This window comes from Zeugodacus cucurbitae, chromosome 3 (genome assembly GCF_028554725.1).
Source record: "Zeugodacus cucurbitae isolate PBARC_wt_2022May chromosome 3, idZeuCucr1.2, whole genome shotgun sequence".
Classification (NCBI taxonomy): Eukaryota; Metazoa; Arthropoda; class Insecta; order Diptera; family Tephritidae; genus Zeugodacus; species Zeugodacus cucurbitae.
In genome coordinates this window covers 32,541,728-32,568,505 of record NC_071668.1, presented here as the reverse complement: position 1 = coordinate 32,568,505, position 26,778 = coordinate 32,541,728, and the positions used below count along the sequence as shown (strand labels likewise).

The window sequence follows — 26,778 nt, the reverse complement described above, 5'->3', positions numbered from 1 at the left end:
ACATGGTGCCAAACTCTTGTTACAAAGTAATTGAATCCGCAGCGAATTAGATTTCGATACGATACAGATTTTCGATCGAAATGTTCATGCAATCATCCACAAAGTGAGAACGTAAAACTGTTTTATCGACCTTTATCGGCAAATGCGACAATTTTGATTTGATTTTTGCTTTGCTCAGAGCTAAATTCAAAATGACCTTTAACTATTGTGAAATATATTCGCTTTTAAATATCTTTAATTTATTTTTGTTTGTCTGTTTTTGGCTGTTGTCTCTAAAATACCCATTTAAAATATAATTTAGTCCCGTAATCAGTAATTGTTTACATAGAAACTTCCAAATGGTTTATTTCTTTTAATTTCCGCAACTCACTCATCAACGGATAGATTTCGACCAACATTTTCGATCTTGCGGATTCAATGATTTCGTAATTAGGGACATCTATTAGCCGCGGAATGTATTTTTTTCGAGTTGGTAAATGAGTTCAATGTGATCGTAAATTTTATTTTTGATACGGTTTCAATGATTTCAATGATTAGGCCCAAGAATTACACAGTTTCGCTATATTCAAGAATATTATACCAACTTGTTTAAGAGATCATGTACAATGTTGAAATTTGTGTAAAAATAGTATCTTACATAAGAACGATAATAATACGGGTGATATTCTCATCTGAAATTTCTGGTTAGACAATTATTTTAATTTTTATTTGAAAACTAGCAGACCCAGCCACACGTTTTGTGGCTAAATTAGTAAATCTTTCAATGCAGAGAAAAAATTCTTACGCATAAAGACGAAAACGTTATAGCCGATTAATTTTAAAATGATTGAGACATTATTGTAGATCTGTGGTAAGCGTAAATCACCATAATTTGTATAACTTTGATTTTTTTAATCGAATATTGAAGAAAGTAACAAATTACTAAATTTCATAGTTGGTTTTATCTTGGCTTTGGTGACGATATTGATTATCTTCTTCACAGAATTTATGTTACGCAGCATGATGACAACTCACACTACTTTTAATTGCAAGTGAGTGGAGATAGTACAGCAATTTAAAATAGTCTGTGGTATAATTGAATACGTGCTCCTGGTTTGTAGCTGTGTCAACTCTCCTTTAACGAAATTCTAAATTGTCGCATTAAGATCAAAGTGATCTTTGTTTTTTTTTACCACCAATATATGTCATTCAATAACCATTTATGTTTATTATATTATGGTTTCATGTCAGGAAAAACACGATGAATAAGCTCCTCTTTTGAGGCCATGAAGTGACAGAAACCGTTTAAAAATGTTATTAATCCATCGAGGTGTCAACTGCGTCGCTACCATTTTCAACAATTTCTACAATCACAGTATGATATTGTTGGAAAAACACTCGTATGTTATTTGTTTATTGGCGATTATTTATGTGTCGCCACAAATTAAATGATTTTAGGAATGTGATTAGTTCGTCAGCAACAGTTGATCCAGGAATAGTCTGGCGAAAATCACCTGCCAACAGAATCATGGCTTCACCAAAAATATTTTCGTTGTCGCGTAAATCTTTAATCCTGTGCAGTACCTCCAACGACTTGAATATCTGGAAAATCTTCTTTATAGCTCTTTTTTTTTGGCGATTTTGCAGACTGGTGTTTGGTTGATTTGCAATTTAGGAGTAATTTCAAGGCCGAATTGCCGTTTGTCTGCCTACAAACAGGTGCCAAGTTGCCCCTATTCCCATTATAACTGGGCGTTGAAAATTAGTGAAATCGGTTCAGGAATTACCTCAACACTCATGTACTATATATGCTGATTTTTGTTATTCTATTGGACTTTATTTCAAATTGTGTGTAATAAAATTACATCAATAAATTGCGAGAGTATAAAATGTTCGGTTGCCTTTCCCTACTTGTTACAAATTGTTTTGGGCTATCGACACAGCCTTATACAATTGAACAATGATAAAAATATTTTAATAAAGCAACAATGACAACTTTCAAAATATTATTATTTTTTGTTTTGTTTTTTTTTTTATAATTTTGTTGTCAATTCAAATAAAATCATCTTCTTGTTATCTTCCTCACAATTTTTCGATATGTACTTACATTCTAATACTTCCCGGGCCTTCCATAAATATTTCAAAACTAAAATTAGCCAGATCGGTTTGGCCCTTCTTGACTTTTTCCGAGACTAACGCTTTGTATGATTTGTTTGCATGGGTGATTAGAAAATTGTGGATTTAAGACTTTTTCTAATTTTTCTCTCCGTAAGAACCATCCTGGTACCTCTAAAAACATTCTAAACAAAGAATTTGCGAAATCGGTTCAGCGGTTCTCGAGTTATGCGCTTAGCAACACATTTTGCGATTCATTTTTATATTATAGATAAAACGAAAAAAATATACAATCCAGAGGATTGCATAAAAATGTGAAGTATTTAATCCGGATGTTTCTCTGTCCGAGCAACCGCTAACTGGAGTAAAAATTAATTAATTCTATTTTATAAAATACAGTGGAACTTTCACAACTTGAACTTCTATAACTCGAAGATCTCCATAATTCGAACACTTGAATTGGCAATAGCGTTTAGAGTCAAATTTTCTACAAGTTACCTTCTCTAACTCGAATTTCTATAACTCGAACTATTGAAGAGGCAATAGAAAGCAACTTTCATACAAATTTCCTTCCATAAATCGAACTTTTTGGTCAAGACATAATATAAAATTTAAAATTCGGCAGAATTTTAGAAGAGTCCCTCTATATTGTACGGAGGCGAACATAATATATAATATTACACTTATGGATTGCATAAATCATCTAACAAAGGCATGGAATATAGACGTCAAGAGCCAATAATAGCAAACTGCAACAAACAAAATTACAGAATACACGTTTTAACGCATGTACATGAAACTTTATGCGAATTCAATAAATAAAACAGTGTATAAATCTATATTTTACGGTTTTTTGAAAATGTATATGTTTTAATGAAAATTCTATAACTCTATAAAGAATATACTGAAGTTTTGCCGTAGGCATAAACGTGACCCCTTTTGAATTATGTCGTTATTTGTGAAAAATATATTATAAAATTCACTGTCATAAGTTAAATTTGTTCTTATTGCTGAAAAAACAACGTTAGAAATATAATTCCCTTTTCAAAAATATCGTTCTAACACAAAATATATGACAATATGTGTTACAAAAAATATGTCTTACTTTCTGAAAAAAATCATGCATAATTCTGGCACAACTGAAAGATGTCGTTGTTGTGGTTTTTCTACCTATCGGAATGAAATAAATGAGCGATATATGAAAATTAAATTTGGTATAGAGCACTTAGTGAAATCCGATGGGAACCACGCCCATCTCACATGAAAAGGTTATGTTGAAAACTACTAGGAGTACGTTAACTCAGTAACGAAAAACATCAGAAACCCTAAACTTAAAACCCTACATTAAAAATAGACGATCTGCGTTCGCCGTCCACTTATGGGTCAAAAACTATATCTCAAGAACTAGTCTATCAATTTCAATAAAATTCGGAACATATAGGCATGTGCTGTAATTCATTTTAGCATGAAATTGTCAACGAAAACGTGATGCCATGTGCCTTATTTCACTGCTCCGTTTTCGTTTTCGAACATCAATTCGTAACAATTTAATATGTGCCAGGAATCGAAATCGTAATATATTTGCCGGTTTGAAGTCGTTCAGCCGAATGCACGCGAATTATAATTTGATGACGCAAAGTTTGGAAATATTTTGATGATTTAGTTATTAAAGCTTAGTTAGTTTAGTGTTTGTAGTCTATTTGCTATATTTAATAAATAAAACATACAAAAACTTAAATTGTTTGCAATTTGTTTCCTTATATAAGTAAGTAGTTTCTGAACGGCAAGTTCACATTTAATATTTTTTCCATCAAGTTCTTCTATGACACAATATAAATTATGAAAGCGTTGTATGTTGTAGAAAAAACAGCACACACGTTCTTTCAAGCCCTAGATCACTGAAATCTCCATTCCGCAAGAATTGTCAACGTAGATGCTAATTTCAGCTTAACAGCTATGGTTTTTGGCTTCATTAGTGGTATTATATCGCAAATAATATTTTGAAATGATTTCTTATGTATCCTGTAGACCGAAATGAATCTGTAAATAATCAGAAGCTGCATGTTACATTGACTTTGGAATATCTAACGGTTTCAGCGAATCTGCATCGGGCAACTTTCTCATTATTTTTCCAATCATTTCCGTATATTAAATAAGCAAAAACAATAAAAACACTTATATTCAAAAAACTATTTTACACAAAATTGTTATTGAATGTCAGTTGTTTGACTATCAGCTGTTTCGAATCTAAGTTCGAACCAGAAAAAATCGAGTGAATCTCATCACACCTCAAATCAATTCGTGCGATTTGCAATTTCGGTAACAAAATGAAATCGCGAAATTTCCAGCACATGCCTGATAATATTTTTTTTCCACCCGATGGAAACGGGACGGTTCACAACCACGTCTTCTTCCCATTTAATACAAATTTGAATATCATCTGACTCCTTCACTTTATAATATATAAATGCATACATCAACAACAACCAATGAAGATATCGAAATACAACTTTATATAAATACTGAATTTGAGGTGTGCCATCACTTATTGAAAAATTGTCAAAATCGTACTATAACTTTTCAAAGCCACAGATATTGAACAAGAAGAACTCAGATAATTTTTAATTAATTAAAAATAAATGTCGAAGTTCATTAGAAATTTTGACTGGAATACCTCATAAGCTAATAATTTCTATTAAACATACATACATATATAAAACTCATACATGTGCAGAGGTCGGAATTTCCTCACACGTATTTAATATAAACGAGCAGATGCTGGAATGCTTTATTACTGTTAAATAACATTGATGCTCTGCTTGTGCGCTGTTATCTAACAACATGAGTATGGCACGCGCAGAACACCAGTCGACTAAACATTTACGCCAGCCATTTCGCCTTTGCAGAAATCCAATCTACGGTGATTTAACAAACTCTAAAATATGTCGTTTCAAATACTTGTGAGAACGCTCCACGAAAGGGTGTACGTGATAGCAAAATAATAGAAAAAGTTGAATAAAAGGACTTACACAAAAAAATTTTTTCCATTAATTATAATCGAAAAATTAAGTGACAGAAAATTAATATATTATTTAATACTTAATAAACAAAGTGAAGGTTTTAAAAATAAATATATGTTCAGAACGCCTCAATACGACTTGGCAGTTTTAACCTAAAACGGTGGAAAGTTTATGGAACATAAAGAAATAAACAAAATATATTTTTATTATCCATTATAATTCATTAAAGAGGTATTGTGCAATGCATTGGATATTGTTTGATTGTAAAGATATATAATGTTTTATCACGTGTTTTAAACCCTGCATAAACCGTCCATGATCGCACAAATATGTTTGATACTTTCAATTTCTTCAGGCCACAACAAACAATGAGCTGGCTATTACCATCAATCGCAGTCTTGGCGTTTTGCACCAATGAAAAGGAAATAATAAAATTAAAGATACACAGTACATATAATTATTTATTGTGCAATGTTTTGGTTGTACTTTAACCAAAGTAAACTCCTTGAACATCCGTCTATTCGACATTCAGAATACCAAAAACAGCGTTTATGTCTATCCTCATCGCTCGTGCATTCCTCAATCGCAACTTTCGAAACAAGTATCATCTCAAGATCTGATAAGTCGAAAAGCCGTTTTGCATTTTTAAGGCTAACAAAATGCTCACGGGATTCGGTTTTTCATATTGGCTTGCAGTTCTTTATTTTATTAATACTATCTTGCCGTATTGAAAGGTAAGTACTAATACTTATATTTCCATGTAACGTTTGCTTAAAATGTTAGCTTGCTAAGTTATATCGAACACATTATATGGGTGATTCTACGATAAGAGGTTTCAATTGCATAGAGAAAACGGCCAAAGAAAAACTTTGGATTTTTTTCATGAAACCTCTATATTATGATTTTTGTCCCTTTTATTTATCTTCTGACGTAAGGGCAAGTCACTTAATTACTCACTTTATTACTTTTTCGATGGCCAGGGTAAATACATCGCCCAGGGGAGAGACGTAAAGTTTATGATTAGATTATTATTTCACTAAAAACAAAAACTTAATTAAAAATAGTATTATAAGTTAAAGATACTCTCTTTCCTAGATGAATAAACCATAAAATTAAAATAACAAATCAATAAATTAACTTTCTATCCTAAATAAACGAAACAAATATTAAATATTAAAACCTTAAGATCTTTCGAAAACTCGTCTGACTTTTTAAGGACGTAATATATCTTCTGCCCTTTCAAAAGAAGATTTGACATGAGGAGAGTCTGGCCAACCTGATCTTATTTATATATATGTACATACATATATATATATATACATATTTAGCGTATGCACCGCTTATGCGATTATAGGCGAATTTATTTGAGCGCGCTATTCATCTCTCCTTTTTTTTTAAATATTTTTGGTTTTGTTGATGCTGGTGATGGCTGGATGTGGGGAAGGGATCATGTTCAGAAGTTCACGCAAGAAAGTATCAAGCAGCTCACGACTTCCGGTCCGGGTGTCATGATGAATAGTAACTCTCCTGGTCTCTAACTCTCTCCCCTGCCAGTTATTTTGCCAGGGGAAATACGACAGGGGGGAGACGTTTTCATAAAAATTTAATTGTTTTAATTGACTGAATTGTTTTTTTGTTAATTATTTATTTCACTTTAATTATCACAGTATTAGTAATTTAGGACAATAAAGGCAAATAAATTACATTAATAGTATACGTTTTATGAATTGCCAGGGGAGAGACAAAATCAGTTTTCGAATCCAGTACCCCTCACGATCGGGCCGCAATAACTAAAAAACTACAGCGCTCAAACGGATTATTAGTATTATTAACTTCAAGCTGATATATGCTCTTGAGCACTTTTTTCGATGTGACCGTCTTTGAATTTATGTCGAAAAAACGAAAAAAAAATTTGGCAGCGTAGATACATAAAAAAATCGGGACAAAAGTTAATTTCAAAAATTATATGAAATAAACAAAATAATAAATAATAAAGTTTTTTATTTAACAATACTTAATTTTAATTATTTTACGTCAGATTGAACTTAGTGTGGGTTTAGCATCTCATACAAAAACAAGTAAGGAAGGGCTAAGTTCGGGTGTAACCGAACATTTTATACTCTCGCAATTTATTTATTTAACTTTATTTATATTATATAATACACAATTTGACCCACATATTCGTCATATATATTGTATAAAGTCCATTGAAAGTTGGAAACGATAATATTAGGTTAGAAGCACCGATGTCCTCGTGTTCGATATATGGGGCCTTAAAAACCTATGGTCCGATTTCGGCGATTTTTAGAATGGGGCTGCCACACTATTAACATAGTATTTGTGCAAAGTTCTGCACCGATATCTTCACTAGTACTTACTTTATATATTTTAAAGTAAACGATTCAGAAGTAGAAGTAGGCGTGGTTGTGAAGCGATTTGGCCTATTTTCACAACATATCATTGGGATGTAAGGAAACTATTACAAACCAAGTTTCATTAAAATCGGTCGAGTAGTTCCTGAGATATGGTTTTTGACCCATAAGTGGGCGAGGCCACGCCCATTTTCCATTTTGTAAAAAAATCTGAGTGCAGCTTCCGTCTGTCATTTCTTATGTGAAATTTAGTGTTTCTGACGTTTTTCGTTAGTGAATTAACCCACTTTTAGTAATTTTCAACCTAACTTTTGTTTGGGAGGTGGGCGTGGTTATGATCCGATTTCTTTCATTTTTGGACTATATTAGGAAGTGGCTAAAGAAAACGACTGCAGAAAGTTTGGTTTATATAGCTCTATTGGTTTGCGAGATATATACAAAAAACTTTGTAGGGGGCGGGGCCACGCCCACTTCTCCAAAAAAATTACATCCAAATATGCCCCTTCATAGTACGATCCTTCATACCAAATTTTATTTCCATAGCTTTATTTATGGCTTAGTTATGGCACTTTGTGTGTTTTCGGTTTTCGTCATTTTGTGGGCGTGGCAGTAGTACGATTTTGCTCATTTTCGAAAGCAACCTTCTATGGTGCCAAGAAATAAGTGTGCCAAGTTTCATCAAGATATCTTAATTTTTACTCAAGTTACAGCTTGCACAGACGGACGGACGGACGGACGGACCGACAGACAGACATTCGGATTTGAACTCCACTCTTCACCCTGATCACTTTGGTATATATGACCCTATATCTAACTCGTTTAGTTTTGGGTGTTACAAACAACCGTTATGTGAACAAAACTATAATACTCTCTTTAGCAACATTTGTTGCGAGAGTATAAATATATGTATTGTCCGAAAGTTAAATAAAAAGTAGCAAGGGGGCAAGCCAGGGGAGAGACATTTTTAGGCTTTGTAAGGAATTTCAGAAAAAATTGCGGTAATTATGCAAGAAATTGTAATATTATTTAATACACTACATTAAGATGATGTGATTCATTTAAACAAATAGCAGCATAAAGGACAAAAACAATACTTTAAGCTGATTGCCGCCAAGTTACCTCTTATCGTAGAATCTCCCATATATGAAATATACGTTCTACATGTAGTCCTATACAGTAATAAAGGGTGATTTTTTAAGAGCTTGATAACTTTTTTTAAAAAAAAAACGCATAAAATTTGCAAAATCTCATCGGTTCTTTATTTGAAACGTTAGATTGGTTCATGACATTTACTTTTTGAAGATAATTTCATTTAAATGTTGACCGCGGCTGCGTCTTAGGTGGTCCATTCGGAAAGTCCAATTTTGGGCAACTTTTTCGAGCATTTCGGCCGGAATAGCCCGAATTTCTTCGGAAATGTTGTCTTCCAAAGCTGGAATAGTTGCTGGCTTATTTCTGTAGACTTTAGACTTGACGTAGCCCCACAAAAAATAGTCTAAAGGCGTTAAATCGCATGATCTTGGTGGCCAACTTACGGGTCCATTTCTTGAGATGAATTGTTCTCCGAAGTTTTCCCTCAAAATGGCCATAGAATCGCGAGCTGTGTGGCATGTAGCGCCATCTTGTTGAAACCACATGTCAACCAAGTTCAGTTCTTCCATTTTTGGCAACAAAAAGTTTGTTAGCATCGAACGATAGCGATCGCCATTCACCGTAACGTTGCGTCCAACAGCATCTTTGAAAAAATACGGTCCAATGATTCCACCAGCGTACAAACCACACCAAACAGTGCATTTTTCGGGATGCATGGGCAGTTCTTGAACGGCTTCTGGTTGCTCTTCACCCCAAATGCGGCAATTTTGCTTATTTACGTAGCCATTCAACCAGAAATGAGCCTCATCGCTGAACAAAATTTGTCGATAAAAAAGCGGATTTTCTGCCAACTTTTCTAGGGCCCATTCACTGAAAATTCGACGTTGTGGCAGATCGTTCGGCTTCAGTTCTTGCACGAGCTGTATTTTATACGGTTTTACACCAAGATCTTTGCGTAAAATCTTCCATGTGGTCGAATAACACAAACCCAATTGCTGCGAACGGCGACGAATCGACATTTCACGGTCTTCAGCCACACTCTCAGAAACAGACGCAATATTCTCTTCTGTACGCACTGTACGCATTCGTGTGGTTGGTTTAATGTCCAATAAAGTAAACTGAGTGCGAAACTTGGTCACAATCGCATTAATTGTTTGCTCACTTGGTCGATTATGTAGACCATAAATCGGACGTAAAGCGCGAAACACATTTCGAACCGAACACTGATTTTGGTAATAAAATTCAATGATTTGCAAGCGTTGCTCGTTAGTAAGTCTATTCATGATGAAATGTCAAAGCATACTGAGCATCTTTCTCTTTGACACCATGTCTGAAATCCCACGTGATCTGTCAAATACTAATGCATGAAAATCCTAACCTCAAAAAAATCACCCGTTATAATAAATAATATTTCGTATAATAATATACATACATAGGAAGCAGTAACTTGCTGACCGAACTCGAGTTAAGCGGACTTTAAGTCGCAGATAATTTTCCTTACGTGTAGCTCTCTCTCTACTTATAACAAAACATATTGTTTCAGCTACACCGTTGTTGTGACTATGACAAATGCTTATAACAATTTGAATCGGGTTAAAAAAGATGCAACCAAATATAAGCTCTCCTTGAGTTCAAATAAATTAAGGTAAATATTTTGTGTCTGCAAAACTGTATTAAAAAACATTCAATCATGGCATGGGCAATATTTTGGTGAGCAACTGAAGTTGAACAAAACGGACCGACAACACTAATTTTTAGTACCAAACTAGATAATTCTTTGCGAGAATGAATTCGCCTACTTCTTTTGAGATATCTCAATTACAACCAACCATTGCACAGTGGTTCCGCCCATAGGCAAAAATAAAAAAAATCAATCTCACAATTTTTTGTCAAAATGTATACCGATAAATTGTCTAAACTTCTTATTTGGAAACCGGTTTTCGCTGAAAATCTAACGGCACTTTCTAAAATTATAATTAAAAGCATGTACACTTGTTCATTTTTAAAAAGAATTTATTCTTTCTATTTTTTCGAAGCAAGAGCGCACTTTAAATTCGTCTGGTAATTGTTAAGGTTAACAATCATCGGTTCTTTATTTGAAACGTTAGATTGGTTCATGACATTTACTTTTTGAAGATAATTTCATTTAAATGTTGACCGCGGCTGCGTCTTAGGTGGTCCATTCGGAAAGTCCAATTTTGGGCAACTTTTTCGAGCATTTCGGCCGGAATAGCCCGAATTTCTTCGGAAATGTTGTTTTCCAAAGCTGGAATAGTTGCTGGCTTATTTCTGTAGACTTTAGACTTGACGTAGCCCCACAAAAAATAGTCTAAAGGCGTTAAATCGCATGATCTTGGTGGCCAACTTACGGGTCCATTTCTTGAGATGAATTGTTCTCCGAAGTTTTCCCTCAAAATGGCCATAGAATCGCGAGCTGTGTGGCATGTAGCGCCATCTTGTTGAAACCACATGTCAACCAAGTTCAGTTCTTCCATTTTTGGCAACAAAAAGTTTGTTAGCATCGAACGATAGCGATCGCCATTCACCGTAACGTTGCGTCCAACAGCATCTTTGAAAAAATACGGTCCAATGATTCCACCAGCGTACAAACCACACCAAACAGTGCATTTTTCGGGATGCATGGGCAGTTCTTGAACGGCTTCTGGTTGCTCTTCACCCCAAATGCGGCAATTTTGCTTATTTACGTAGCCATTCAACCAGAAATGAGCCTCATCGCTGAACAAAATTTGTCGATAAAAAAGCGGATTTTCTGCCAACTTTTCTAGGGCTCATTCACTGAAAATTCGACGTTGTGGCAGATCGTTCGGCTTCAGTTCTTGCACGAGCTGTATTTTATACGGTTTTACACCAAGATCTTTGCGTAAAATCTTCCATGTGGTCGAATAACACAAACCCAATTGCTGCGAACGGCGACGAATCGACATTTCACGGTCTTCAGCCACACTCTCAGAAACAGACGCAATATTCTCTTCTGTACGCACTGTACGCATTCGTGTGGTTGGTTTAATGTCCAATAAAGTAAACTGAGTGCGAAACTTGGTCACAATCGCATTAATTGTTTGCTCACTTGGTCGATTATGTAGACCATAAATCGGACGTAAAGCGCGAAACACATTTCGAACCGAACACTGATTTTGGTAATAAAATTCAATGATTTGCAAGCGTTGCTCGTTAGTAAGTCTATTCATGATGAAATGTCAAAGCATACTGAGCATCTTTCTCTTTGACACCATGTCTGAAATCCCACGTGATCTGTCAAATACTAATGCATGAAAATCCTAACCTCAAAAAAATCACCCGTTATAATAAATAATATTTCGTATAATAATATACATACATAGGAAGCAGTAACTTGCTGACCGAACTCGAGTTAAGCGGACTTTAAGTCGCAGATAATTTTCCTTACGTGTAGCTCTCTCTCTACTTATAACAAAACATATTGTTTCAGCTACACCGTTGTTGTGACTATGACAAATGCTTATAACAATTTGAATCGGGTTAAAAAAGATGCAACCAAATATAAGCTCTCCTTGAGTTCAAATAAATTAAGGTAAATATTTTGTGTCTGCAAAACTGTATTAAAAAACATTCAATCATGGCATGGGCAATATTTTGGTGAGCAACTGAAGTTGAACAAAACGGACCGACAACACTAATTTTTAGTACCAAACTAGATAATTCTTTGCGAGAATGAATTCGCCTACTTCTTTTGAGATATCTCAATTACAACCAACCATTGCACAGTGGTTCCGCCCATAGGCAAAAATAAAAAAAATCAATCTCACAATTTTTTGTCAAAATGTATACCGATAAATTGTCTAAACTTCTTATTTGGAAACCGGTTTTCGCTGAAAATCTAACGGCACTTTCTAAAATTATAATTAAAAGCATGTACACTTGTTCATTTTTAAAAAGAATTTATTCTTTCTATTTTTTCGAAGCAAGAGCGCACTTTAAATTCGTCTGGTAATTGTTAAGGTTAACAAATTAAAATTATTTACAATTACTTAGTTGTTTGTACATTCGTTTACATAATCCTCCGATTCCTCCTTAGGTTTATTTATCAAAGTCTTAAGGTAATAAAAGTGAAGAGTTAGGTGCGGAAATTTGCGGATATATTTGAATCGTGAAAATATTAATGCCTTCAGAATTGACTTCTTTTACGTTCGGACCCATTTATAACTGGGCAAAGGAAGCTTGGAAATATGGATTAGTCAATATTATTTCAATCTGTGTACGGATTATTAGAGGAGACATTATACGTTTTTCTTATAATTATAACGGCTTTTGATTGGCGGTGTAAAATTTAATGTATTAAATTGGTTGATAATTTGCTTTTTTCTTATATAATTTTTATACTCTCGAAACAGTACAGAGCACAGAGTATCATAGTTTTGTTCACATAACGGTTTTTTGTGTCATCAAGAAATAAAAGAATTAGATATGGGGTTATATATATATAAATGATCAGGACGACGAATGAATTTGAAATCCGGATGTCTGTCCGTCCGTCCGTCCGTCTGTCCTTGCAAGCGATAACTTGAGTAAAAATTAAGATATCTTAATGAAATTTGGAATACATATTCCTTGGCACCCTGATGAGGTTGCTTTCGAAAATGGGCAAAATCGGTCCACTGCCACGCCCACAAAATGGCGGAAACCGAAAACCTATACAGTGTCATAACTAAGCCATAAATAAAGTCATTAAAATAAAATTTGGAACACAGGATCACATTAGGGAGGGGCACATTTTGATGTAATTTTTTTGGAGAAGTGGGCGTAGCCCCGCCCTCAAATAGGTTTTTTGTATTTATCTCGCAAATCAATAAAGCTATATAAACCAAACTTTCTGCAGTCGTTTCTTTTAGCCACTTCTTAATGCAGTCCATGTGGGTCATATTGTGTGTTATATAATATTAATAAAGTTAAATAAATTGCGAGAGTATGAAATGTTCGGTTACACCCGAACTTAGACCTTCCTTAATTGTTTGGTATGATATTATTCTTATAGGTGTAGCATGGGGTTTGGATAGGGAATTTTAACGGCAAATCATATTCAGCTTTGTTCCCATTTTCTAAAATATTTTTCAAAGCCTTACTGTTAGTTTTGTCGCTTCGCTACAATGTATGAGAAGTATTTTTTGGCATCATCGCAAAATAAGTGCAGTTACTGGGCTATGTGAGCTATAGGATGTAGTCGTCCGATGTAGCTATTTTTAAACTCACGCTACAAAGTTGCTAAGAAAATATTATAGTTTTGTTCACATAACGGTTGTTTGAAAGTCATAAAACTAAATGAGTTGGATATACGGTTATATATACATTCAAAATGATCAGGATGACTAGACGAAATCCGGATGTCTGTCTGTCCGTCCGTCCGTTCAACGGATATGTATGTATGTAATTGGCGAACAAACCTTTTAGCGGGTTATAGCCGAATCGACAACAGCGCGCCATTCCTCTCTTTCCTTCGCAATTCGGCGACTTCAATGTTATGACTGTCCACAGTGACGTACGAGACAAGACGCGAGTGCCGTGACTGTTTGTTTGATGACAGGAGATATTTCGTCTTTTCCTCATTCACCTCCAGACCCATTCACTGCTCTTCTTTATCCAGGCGAAATAAAGCAGAACTAACGGAAGGATTTTGCTTTTGATGATATCAATATCATCGGCGTACGCCAGCAGTTGTACACTCTTATAGAAGATTAGCTCTGCAGCTCGCATTATTTTTTCCATCATCAAGTTAACGAAGTCCCACGATAGTGAGTCTCCTTGTCTGAAACCTCGTTTGGTATCGACCGCTCGGACATAGCGGCATAAAATATAAAATAGCAGCTTTAAAATAGACAAAAAGGTGGTGTATGTCGATCCTATTTTTACGGGTAATTTCCAAGATTTGCCACGTGGGGAATTTGTGATCAGTTGTTGATTTTCCGGTGGGCTTTAGTCTTTCACGCAGTACGCTCGATAGAACCTTATAGCCAATATTTGGAGGCTTATCCCACGGTAATTGACACAGATTGTGGGGTCTCACTTTTAATGGGTTGGGCAGAGCACACTGAGATTCATCCCATCATATTCTGCAAAGGTGCTGATGCATGAACCTTATCAGTTCTTTGCTGCCGTATTTGAATAGCTCGGCTGGTAATATGTACATCGGCCCGCGCTGCTTTGTTGTTCTTCAAGCGGGTAATTGCTATTCGAATTTCTTCATGGTCGGGTAATGGCACATCTAAAACACTGGAGACATGTTTTTCGTCTAGCACAACATGATCGATTTGGTTACGCGTGTTTCGATCAGGAAGCCATGTTAGGTTAGGTTAGTTAAGTGGCTGTCAAACGACGCACCTAGGCCTTTGGGAGGCCCATTGTGATACCACTGAGACTGAGATCCCTCACACTATCGAATCATGATTAAACCACCCTGTGGTCCTGATAAAGTGAAAAAGTTCACATAATTTGACATGTGCAACTTCGCCCACATCATCGAGAAAACCGCGTCCAATAGTTGCGATTATTTTCCTATACATAGCCTTACATCCACAAATAATGTGTGTAATCATTTCGTCTTCTTCTTCTTGGCAGCTTCTGCAGTAATCATTGAAAGGTATCCCCAATCTGCTGGCGTGTCTCCCAATCTGACAGTGTCCCGTTAACACTCCTACAAGGGTTCTTGTTTCATTCCTCTAAAATTTCAATAAGCGACAAGTACGGCTCTTATTCCACTCAGGCCACATTTCTCTGCTTACGGAGCAAGTCGTTACTTGTTTCCATTGTGATTCAGCCGTATCTACTGCATGTTTATCGATTAAATATTTGCCAGTTGCCAGAGGTATATAGATTCCCTCTTTATTGGCCTCCAACTGCAATGTGGTGCCCAATCTGGCTAGTTCATCTGCCACACAGTTCCCAAGGATGTCACTTTGTCCTGTGACCCATTGCAGGTGTATCGAGAAATATGACGTCATTGTCAATAATAAATCCAAGAATTTTTCACAATATCTTGACTATCCGAGAATATGAATATTTGTCTGGTCGCTAACACTCTTTTTGACAGAACGAGAAGGCCTTCTTTAATTGCAGTGACCTCTGCTTGGAAAACAGTGCAATGATCCGGTAGCCGATTCTGGTATCTAGTTCTTTTAAGAATACCCCACCTCCAACTCGTTTGTCTAGTTATCACTGAATATTTGTCCACTTTTCCTCTCTAGAGGGGAATGATATGTGTAGTTCCGAGTTTAGATTCATTTCTATAGGATTACGAATACCGACATTTTGGTAGAAATGGGAACTTGCCGAGTATACTAGAATGTCCCCTATTGCAGTTTTACAGTAGTGAAGATTATATCTATTGGCAGAAAGTACAGAATAACATCTAATGTCTGGCTCGGCGTTGTGGCGTTGCTACTCTTTGTAAACTTCTCATGCTCTTTACTGCGTACTTCTTGTCAATTAGCCACCATACCAATATACCATATGTCATAATCATTACCACAGCTGTGTAGAGCCAATGCGATACGCGGGGTGTTAGTCCCCATTTTGGTCCGACCATCCTTTACATGTGTATAATGCTAAAACTGCCTTCCTTACCCTAGCTTCCAAGTTTGGTTTCCATGATAGTTTCCTGTCTAAAATTAGTCTCAGATAGCTTGCTTTCTCACTTATTGTTAGTGATGTGTCATTTATTGAAGGTGGTCTGAACTCTGGAATCTTGTGTTTCTTAGTAAACAACACTATCTCAGTTTTACTTGTGTTTAGGCTTAATCCACAGGATTTTGCATCGATTTAACTCATTTAACCTTGTTCTCTTTTGCTACATTGAATTGCTTCCTGCACTCTTTCTGAGATTTTTTAAGCTCGGGGGACCACCATTGGGGCCTAATGCTTCCCTTACCGCGTGGGCATGCCACTGCTAATGCTTGCTGATAAGATTCTGTGAATCTTTCAACTAAAGTGTCTATGTCCTCACTGTTCTTAGGTTGTAATGGAGGAATCGTAGGAATATTCTTTTTTAGCTCTTGCATGTGCACTAGCCTGTTTGTTCTCCTATGATTTCTATATTTATTATCACAATATACTTTTTCACTCAGTACAAAATCAACATATCGTGTTACTCTATCTATAAGTTCTTCCGACACAAGTTTTATATATAATATTTTTTGTCGGTTTCTAGTAATAAAGGTTGACATGTTACCTCTATTGCCCAACAAGAGCTTAGTGCCTACTAAATAATTAAAGGGCAACTCACCTCTTACGTTGGTATCTGAACTGCCCCATAGTGAATGATGAGCATTTGAATCACATCCAAGTATTAATAATCTCTTGGACACCTCGCTTTCTTGTACCATCCAAGAGAATCTGCATCGTAGCCCTTTTGGTCTCCATGCCCGATTCGGTTGTCGCTTAGTTTGGCTCCGGGTACACCTCTCCCACCATCGCTATAGCGGCTTTATATAGCTGGACCGATCTTTCCGTTTGGCGATGTTTCGTCATGGATATTGAATTTTCCGACTGTTGTGTCAAAGACACCTTCTTTACCTACCCTAGCGTTGAAATCGCCAAGTCGGTGATGTCATCCTTTAGTCGTATGAGGACAATAACCAGCTGGGCAGAGGCACATTTCCAATTAAGGGACCGGACATTCCAGTTGAATGCCCTTACATCATGATGCTTAAAACGTTTGCAGGTGTCTTCGTCAAAAGGGGGTTTCTCAGCCGAGGCTTTCGTCGATTTTTCATTGGTACTTCGTTCTTTAGCTCGCCTGCAAACGACTGTTTGTGGCTACACAGAGAATACTTGGTCTAAAACCGGAAGTCGTGAGCTGCTTGAACCATGTGGAGAAGAATCGTTTCTGGCCATTACCAAGTAAATGGCAATCAGAAACTTTCCTCACTTACGTGAACTTCTACACATCCTACAACGGATAACTTGAGTTAAAATTAAGATACTTGATGAAACTTGGTACACATATTCCTTTGGTCCGTAGGAGGGTTGCTATTGAAATAGCAACTGCCACGCCCATAAAATGACAAAAACCGAAAACCTATAAAGTGTCATAATTAAGCCATAAATAAAGTTATAAAAGTAAAATTTGGTACAAAGGATTGCATTAGCAAGAGGTATATTTGGATGAAATTTTTTTGAAGAAGTGGGCGTGGCCCCGACCCAAATATGTTTTTGGTATATCTAAATCTCGCAAACCAATAATGTTATATAAACCAAATTTTTCCCTTACGTACCCCATTACACACCATTAAAGTAGTTGAAGTCGGATATTAACCACGCCCACCTTCCATACAAAGGTTATGTTGAAAATTAGTAAAAGTGAGTCAACGCCCTAAGACTAAATTTTACATAAGAAATGCTAGAAAGAATGCTAGAAGAGTGCACTCAGATATAAAAAAAATGGAAAATTAACGTGGCGTTGCGCACTAATGAGTCAATAACCATATCTCACAAACTACTCGACCGATTTCAATTCGGTACATATATTTTCTTGACATCCTGATAAACGTATGAAAAACGGGGAAATTCGGTTCACAACCACGCCTGCTTCCCATATAACTCAATTTTGTTTTCCATCTGATTCCATCATTTTATATTATAGACATTAGGAACCAATGAAGATAGTGGAATACAACTTTACACACATACTTTATTTCAGGTGTGGCATCACTTGTGGAAATGTTGTCGAAATCGGACTATAACTTTTCAAAACCCCAGATATCGAACATGAAGAACTCAGTGCCTATGAGTAATTTTTCACCGAAAACATCTGTAAATCTCTCAGATATTTTAATTGAATAGAAAATTATTATTTTTTTCTTCTAATAGTGTGTTTCTGTTCTAAAATTGGTTATAATCGGTTCATAACTTCCTCTGGCTCCCATATACCTTATATTCGGATTATCAAACTTCCGGTGGGCTTTATACCGTATATATCGGTTAATATGTGAGATATATTAGCTTAATTAAGTGAGCATAGAATCTTCGATATAGTGTGCCTTGGTGGTGAAAATGAGTGAATAGGTTCAGGAATTACCTCAGCCCTCATATACTAATATGATGGTTTTTTTTTATTCTGTTGGACGGATGTGTATGTATGGATCAAATTACGTGTTTTCCTTACTTTTTTATTCTTTATTATACTCTCGCAACAAATATTGCTAAAGAGAGTATTATAGTTTTGTTCACATAACGGTTGTTTGTAACACCCAAAACTAAACGAATTAGATATAGGGTTATATATACCAAAGTGATCAGGGTTAAGAGTGGAGTTCAAATCCGAATGTCTGTCTGTCCGTCCGTCCGTCCGTCCGTCCGTCTGTGCAAGCTGTAACTTGAGTAAAAATTAAGATATCTTGATGAAACATGGCACACTTATTTCTTGGCACCATAGGAAGGTTGCTTTCGAAAATGTGCAAAATCGGACCACTGCCACGCCCACAAAATGGCGAAAACCGAAAACACATAAAGTGCCATAACTAAGCCATAAATAAAGCTATGGAAATAAAATTTGGTACGAAGGATCGTACTATTAAGGGGCATATTTGGATGTAATTTTTTTTGGGGAAGTGGGCGTGGCCCCGCCCCCTACTAAGTTTTTTGTACATATCTCGCAAACCACTAAAGCCATATAAACCAAACTTTCTGCAGTCGTTTTTTTAGCCACTTCCTAATACACTCCAAAAATGAAAGAAATGGGATCATAACCACGCCCACCTCCCATACAAAAGTTAGGATGAAAATTACTAAAAGTGGGTTAACTCACTAACGAAAAACGTCAGAAACACTAAATTTCACATAAAAATGGCAGACGGAAGCTGCACTCAGATTCTTTTACAAAATGGAAAATGGGCGTGGCGTCGCCCACTTATGGGTTAAAAACCATATCTCAGGAACTACTCGACCGATTTCAATGAAACTTGGTTTATAATAGTTTCCTTACATCCCAATGATATGTTGTGAAAATAGGCCAAATCGCTTCACAACCACACCTACTTCCTATATACCAGAACTTTGAAGACAATCTGAATCGTTTACTTTCTTCTTCTTAACTGGCGTAGAAACCGCTTACGCGGTTATAGCCGAGTCCACAACAGTGCGCCACGCATCTCTCCTTTTGGCGGTTTGGCGCCAATTGGTAATACCAAGTGAAGACAGGTCCTTCTCCACCTGGTCCTTCCACCGGAGTGGAGGTCTCCCTCTTCCTCGGCTTCCACCAGCGGGTACTGCATCGAAAACTTTCAGAGCTGGGGCACTTTCATCCATTTGAACAACATGACCCAGCCAGCGTAGCCGCTGTCTTTTTATTCGCTTGACTATGTCTATGTCGTCGAACAACACATACAGCTCATCATTCCATCTTCTGCGGTATTCGCCGTTGCCAATGTTTAAGGGACCGTAAATCTTCCGCAAAACCTTTCTCTCGAAAACTCCTAGTGCCGTCTCATCGGATGTTGACACCGTCCACGCTTCTGCACCATAAAGTAGTACGGGAATGATGAGGGACTTGTAGAGTTTAGTTTTTGTTCGTCGAGAGAGGACTTTACTTTTCAATTGCCTACTCAGTCCATAGTAGCACCTGTTGGCAAGAGTGATTCTGCGTTGGATTTCAAGGCTGACATTATTATCGGTGTTAATGTTGGTTCCTAGGTATACGAAATTATCTACAACTTCAAAGTTATGACTGTCAACAGTGACGTGGGAGCCAAGACGCGAATGCGCTGACTGTTTGTTTGATGACAGGAGATATTTCGTCTTGTCCTCGTTCACCACCAGACCCATTCGCTTCGCTTCCTTATCCAGGCGGGAAAAAGCAGAACTAACGGCGCGGGTGTTGTTTCCGATGATATCAATATCATCTCTTCATACTCACGCATTTCTGCCTCTTTCGTCGTTTACTTTACAATATATAAAGTAAGCACTAGTGAAGATATCGGTGCAGAACTTTGCACAAATACTACGTTTACATTGTGGCAGCCCCATTCTAAAAATCGCCAAAATCTGACCATAGGTTTTCAAGGCTCCATATATCGAACATGAGGACCTCGGTTCTTCTAACCTAATATTAGGGTTTCCAACTTTCAATGGACTTTATACAATATATATGACGAATATGTGGGTCAAGTTGTGTATTATAAATTATTAAATAAATAAATTGCGAGAGTATAAAATGTTTGGTTACACCCGAACTTAGCCCTTACTTACTTGTTTAAAATATTTTTTTAGATTTTTGGTGAAAATTTTATAGCGATAGTCGAACCAATGCACATTGTCGTGGAAATTTCTTCTATTGAAAAGTTGTGGACTTACAAATACAGTCAATTGCTTCCATTGCGATATTGCCATTTTATATACATATTAGTGTCCGATCAATATCCAATTTGTGGCCGATGCCGATACCGATTAATCGGCCAGTTGGAACAGTATCGATGCCCATGCCTATTCTTTCATTAACCAAATTTATTTAGTAAACTAATATTGTAACAAAAGAAAAACACAAACAAATAATATTACAAAATAAATAAGAAATCAAATCAGTCCATATGTAAATATGTAGGTGTTTATTAAATTAATTAATATTCAAAACTAAATAACTTATTTTTATAATATATGGAAAGAAAAATAAGTTATTCGCCTTTTCTCAAAGCAAGTTGTTACATCAACCAAAGCTTGTTTGGGAGACTCTTTTACATGCACCTCATAGTCCAGAGCAGCACCAAGTGATTATTACCTGTTCCTGTCTAGGGCGAATGATGTTGATTATGAAAATTCGTCTAAAGAAACTTAAAAAAATAAACTCTCCAATAGCAACGAGGGCTTCTATAAAAGCGGCTTTATGACTTTATCTTCAAAATCTCAACAAGTTGTTAAAGAAAACGGTGCATATTTGAAATAAATCGGATCATTCTAAATAATCCAATAATAAATTTAATATTATTAGAAGAATATTTTTCTATTATATTTTTCCCTCTGAATTTCTTCAAAATATCTGTGAGACTTACTTATATTTTCGGTAAAAAATTAATTCGAAGCTCTGAGGTCCTCATGTTCGATATATGAGGCCTTGAAAACCTATGATCCGATTTCGGCAATTTTTAGAAGGGCACAATGTAATTGCAGACTTTGCGCAAAGTTCTGTTTCGATATCTTGCTTACTTTATATATTGTAAAGTAAACGATTCATATCGACTTCAAAGTTCTGGTGTATGGGAAGTAAGTGTAGTTGTGAAGGGATTTGGCCTATTTCCACAACATATCATTGAGCAAGGAAAATATTACAAACCGAATTTCACCGAAATTGGCCGAGTAGTTGCGGAGATTTGGTTTTTGACCCATAAGTGGGCGAAACCACGCCCATTTCAAATTTCGTATACCATTTCGATCGCAGCTCTTATGTACTATCTTTAAAATGAAATTTCTGGTTTCTGGTGGATTTCCTTACTGAATTAAAGTATTTTTTCTATTTTTCAACATAACCTTTGTAGGGAAGTGGGCGTGGTTATAATCCCTTTTCCTCCATTTTTGGACTGTAGTACCTAAAAGAAACGACTCTAGAAAGTTTCCATAGTTTAGATATATGTAAAAAACTTAATAGGGGGCGGGGCCACGCCCACCTTCGAAAAAAAATTACATCCAAAAATGCTCCTTCATATTACGATCCTTCATACCAAATTTTACTTCCACAGCTTAATTTATGGCTTTGTTATAGCTCTTTATACGCTTTCGGTTATCGCCATCTTCGAACTTAACCTTCTTATTGTACCAAGAAATACGTGTACCAAGTTTCATCAAGATATCTCTTTCTCAAGTTACAGCTTGCACGGACGGACGGACATTCGGATTTTAACTCACAGTTCGCGCATAAGTTATGCCTAAATAAAATTTTAGCTAAGCATTGTGGTAGACTGTTGCATTGTATGTATGTGATTGGCGTTGCAACCGTTTAGCCGGTTATAGCCGAATCGACGATAGTGCGCCACCTCTCTCTCTCCTTCGCAGTTCGGCGCCATTTGGAGATCCCAAGTGTAACCAGGTCGCTCTCCACCTGGTCCCTCCAACGGAGTGGAGGCCTTCCCCTTCCTCGGCTTCCTCCGGCGGGTACTGCATCGAACACTTTCAGGGCTGGAGTGTTTTCGTCCATTCGGACAACATGACCTAGCCAGCGTAGCCGCTGTCTTTTTATTCGCTGAACTATGTCAATGTCGTCGTATAACTCGTACAGCTCATCGTTCCATCGTCTGCGGTATTCGCCGTTGCCAATGTTCTGAGGACCATAAATCTTGCGAAAAATTTTCATCTCGAAAACTCCTAGTGTCGTCTCATCTGATGTTGACATCGTCCAAGCTTCTGCACCGTAAAGCAGGACGGGAATGATAAGCAACTTGTAGAGCTTGATTTTTGTTCGTCGAGAGAGGACTTTACTGTTCAATTGCCTACTCAGTCCAAAGTAGCACCTGTTGGCAAGAGTTATTCTGCGCTGGATTTCGAGGCTGACATTGTTCGTGTTGTTGATGCTGGTTCCCAGGTATACGAAATTATCTACGACCTCGAAGTTATGACTGTCAACAGTGACGTGGGAGCCAAGACGCGAATGCGCTGACTGTTTGTTTGACGACAGGGGATATTTCGTCTTGTCCTCATTCACCTCCAGACCCATTCGCTTCGCCTCCTTATCCATGCGGGAAAAAGCAGAACAAACGGCGCGGTTGTTGCTTCCGATGATATCAATATCATCGGCGTACGCCAGGAGCTGTACACTCTTGTAGAAGATTGTACCTTCTCGGTTTAGCTCTGCAGCTCTTATAATTTTTTCCAGCATCAGGTTAAAGAAGTCGCACGATAGTGAGTCACCTTGTCTGAAACCTCGTTTGGTATCGAACGGCTCGGAGAGGTCCTTCCCAATCATGACGGAGCTTTTGGTGTTGCTCAACGTCAATTTACACAGCCGTATTAGTTTTGCGGGGATACCAAATTCAGACATCGCGGCGTAAAGGCAGCTCCTTTTCGTGCTGTCGAAAGCAGCTTTAAAATCGACAAAAAGGTGGTGTGTGTCGATCCTCTTTTCACGGGTCTTCTCCAAAATTTGGCGCATGGTGAATATCTGGTCAGTTGTCGATTTTCCAGGTCTAAAGCCACACTGATAAGGTCCAATCAGTTTGTTGACGGTGTGCTTTAGTCTTTCACACAGTACGCTCGATAGAACCTTGTATGCGATATTTAGGAGGCTGATCCCACGGTAATTGGCGCAGATTGTGGGATCTCCCTTTTTATGGATCGGGCAGAGTACACTGAGATTCCAATCGTCAGGCATGCTTTCTTCCGACCATATTCTGCAAAGAAGCTGATGCATGCACCTTACCAGCTCTTCGCCGCCGTATTTGAATAGTTCTGCCGGTAATCTATCGGCCCCCGCTGCTTTGTTGTTCTTCAAGCGGGTAATTGCTATTCGAATTTCTTCATGGTCGGGTAATGGAACATCTGCTCCATCGTCATCGATTGGGGGATCGGGTTCGTCATCTCCTGGTGTTGTACTCTCACTGCCATTCAGCAGGTCGGAGAAGTGTTCCCTCCATAATCCCAGTATGCCCTGGACATCGATTACCAGATTACCACCTTGGTCTCTACATGAGGATGCTCCGGTCTTGAAACCTTCGTTAAGTCGCTTCATTTTTTCATAAAATTTTAGAGCATTCCCTCTGTCTGCCAGCTTCTCAAGCTCTTCGTACTCAAGCATTTCGGCCTCTTTCTTTTTTTGTCTGCAGATGCGTCTCGCTTCCCTCTTCAGCTCTCGGTATGTATCCCATCCCGCACGTGTTGTGGTCGTTTGCAACGTTGCGAGGTAGGCAGTCTGTTTTCTCTCCGCTGCGAGACGGCACTCCTCACCGTACCAGCTTGTTTTTTGTCGTTGCCGAAAACCAATTGTTTCCTGGTAACACGTATGAAAAACGGGGAAATTCGGTGCACAACCACGCCTGCTTCCCATATAACTCAATTTTGTTTTCCATCTGATTCCATCATTTTATATTATAGACATTAGGAACCAATGAAGATAGTGGAATACAACTTTACACACATACTTTATTTCAGGTGTGGCATCACTTGTGGAAATGTTGTCGAAATCGGACTATAACTTTTCAAAACCCCAGATATCGAACATGAAGAACTCAGTGCCTATGAGTAATTTTTCACCGAAAATATCTGTAAACCTCTCAGATATTTTAATTGAATAGAGAATAATTTTTTTTTCTTCTAATAGTGTGTTTCTGTTCTAAAATTGGTTATAATCGGTTCATAACTTCCTCTGGCTCCCATATACCTTATATTCGGATTATCAAACTTCCGGTGGGCTTTATACCGTATATATCGGTTAATATGTGAGATATATTAGCTTAATTAAGTGAGCATAGAATCTTCGATATAGTGTGCCTTGGTGGTGAAAATGAGTGAATAGGTTCAGGAATTACCTCAGCCCTCATATACTAATATGATGGTTTTTTTTTTTTTATTCTGTTGGACTTTATGCCGAATATACATATGTATGGATCAAATTACGTGTTTTCCTTACTTTTTTATTCTTTATTATACTCTCGCAACAAATATTGCTAAAGAGAGTATTATAGTTTTGTTCACATAACGGTTGTTTGTAACACCCAAAACTAAACGAATTAGATATAGGGTTATATATACCAAAGTGATCAGGGTTAAGAGTGGAGTTCAAGTCCGAATGTCTGTCTGTCCGTCCGTCCTTCCGTCCGTCCGTCTGTGCAAGCTGTAACTTGAGTAAAAATTAAGATATCTTGATGAAACATGGCACACTTATTTCTTGGCACCATAGGAAGGTTGCTTTCGAAAATGAGCAAAATCGGACCACTGCCACGCCCACAAAATAGCGAAAACCGAAAACACATAAAGTGCCATAACTAAGCCATAAATTAAACTATGGAAATAAAATTTGGTACGAAGGATCGTACTATTAAGGGGCATATTTGGATGTAATTTTTTTTGGGGAAGTGGGCGTGGCCCCGCTTCCTACTAAGTTTTTTGTACATATCTCGCAAACCAATAAAGCCATATAAACCAAACTGCAGTCGTTTTTTTAGCCACTTCCTAATACACTCCAAAAATGAAAGAAATGGGATCATAACCACGCCCACCTCCCATACAAAAGTTAGGATGAAAATTACTAAAAGTGGGTTAACTCACTAACGAAAAACGTTAGAAACACTAAATTTCACATAAAAATGGCAGACGGAAGCTGCACTCAGATTTTTTACAAAATGGAAAATGGGCGTGGCGTCGCCCACTTATGGGTTAAAAACCATATCTCAGGAACTACTCGACCGATTTCAATGAAACTTGGTTTATAATAGTTTCCTTACATCCCAATGATATATATATATATATATATATTTGGCGTAGGAACCGCTTTAAGCGATTATAGCCGAATCCACCAGAGCGCGCCACTCATTCCTCCTTTTTGCTGTTTGGCGCCAATTGGAAACACCAAGTGAAGCCAGGTCACTTTGCACTTGGTCTTTCCACCGGAGTGGAGGTCGTCCTCTTCCGCGGCTTCCTCCAGCGGGTACTGCATCGAATACTTTCAGAGCTGGAGTGTTTTCTTCCATCCGTACAACATGACCTAGCCAGCGTAGCCGCTGTCTTTTTATTCGCTGAACTATGTCAATGTCGTCGTATAAATCGTACAGCTCATCGTTCCATCGCCTGCGGTATTCGCCGTTGCCAATGTTTAGAGGACCAAAAATCTTGCGCAAAACCTTTCTCTCGAAAACCCCAAGAGTCGTCTCATCGGATGTTGTCATCGTCCACGCTTCAGCGCCATAAATCAGGACGGGAATAATGAGCGACTTATAGAGTTTGATTTTGGTTCGTCGAGAGAGGACTTTACTTTTCAATTGCCTACTCAGTCCAAAGTAGCACCTGTTGGCAAGAGTGATTCTGCGTTGGATTTCAAGGCTGACATTGTTGGTGTTGTTAATGCTGGTTCCCAGATAAACGAAATTATCTACAACTTCAAAGTTATGACTGTCAACAGTGACGTGGGAGCCAAGACGCGAGTGCGCCGACTGTTTGTTTGATGACAGGAGATATTTCGTCTTGTCCTCATTCACCACCAGACCCATACGCTTCGCTTCTTTATCTAGTCTGGAAAA

The 26,778-nt window shown here is 37.4% G+C and overlaps 1 protein-coding gene across 1 annotated transcript in view; it reads left to right on the top strand.

Moving 5' to 3' along the window:
• The first annotated feature begins 4,644 nt into the window (after positions 1-4,644).
• The window catches only part of LOC105219441 (protein Wnt-10b), a 190,271-nt gene continuing 168,137 nt past the window's right edge, over positions 4,645-26,778 (top strand). Inside the window, 1 exon segment of the mRNA XM_054226495.1 lies at positions 4,645-5,848. Coding sequence (XP_054082470.1) covers positions 5,586-5,848 — 263 coding nt within the window. The 5' untranslated portion in view covers positions 4,645-5,585.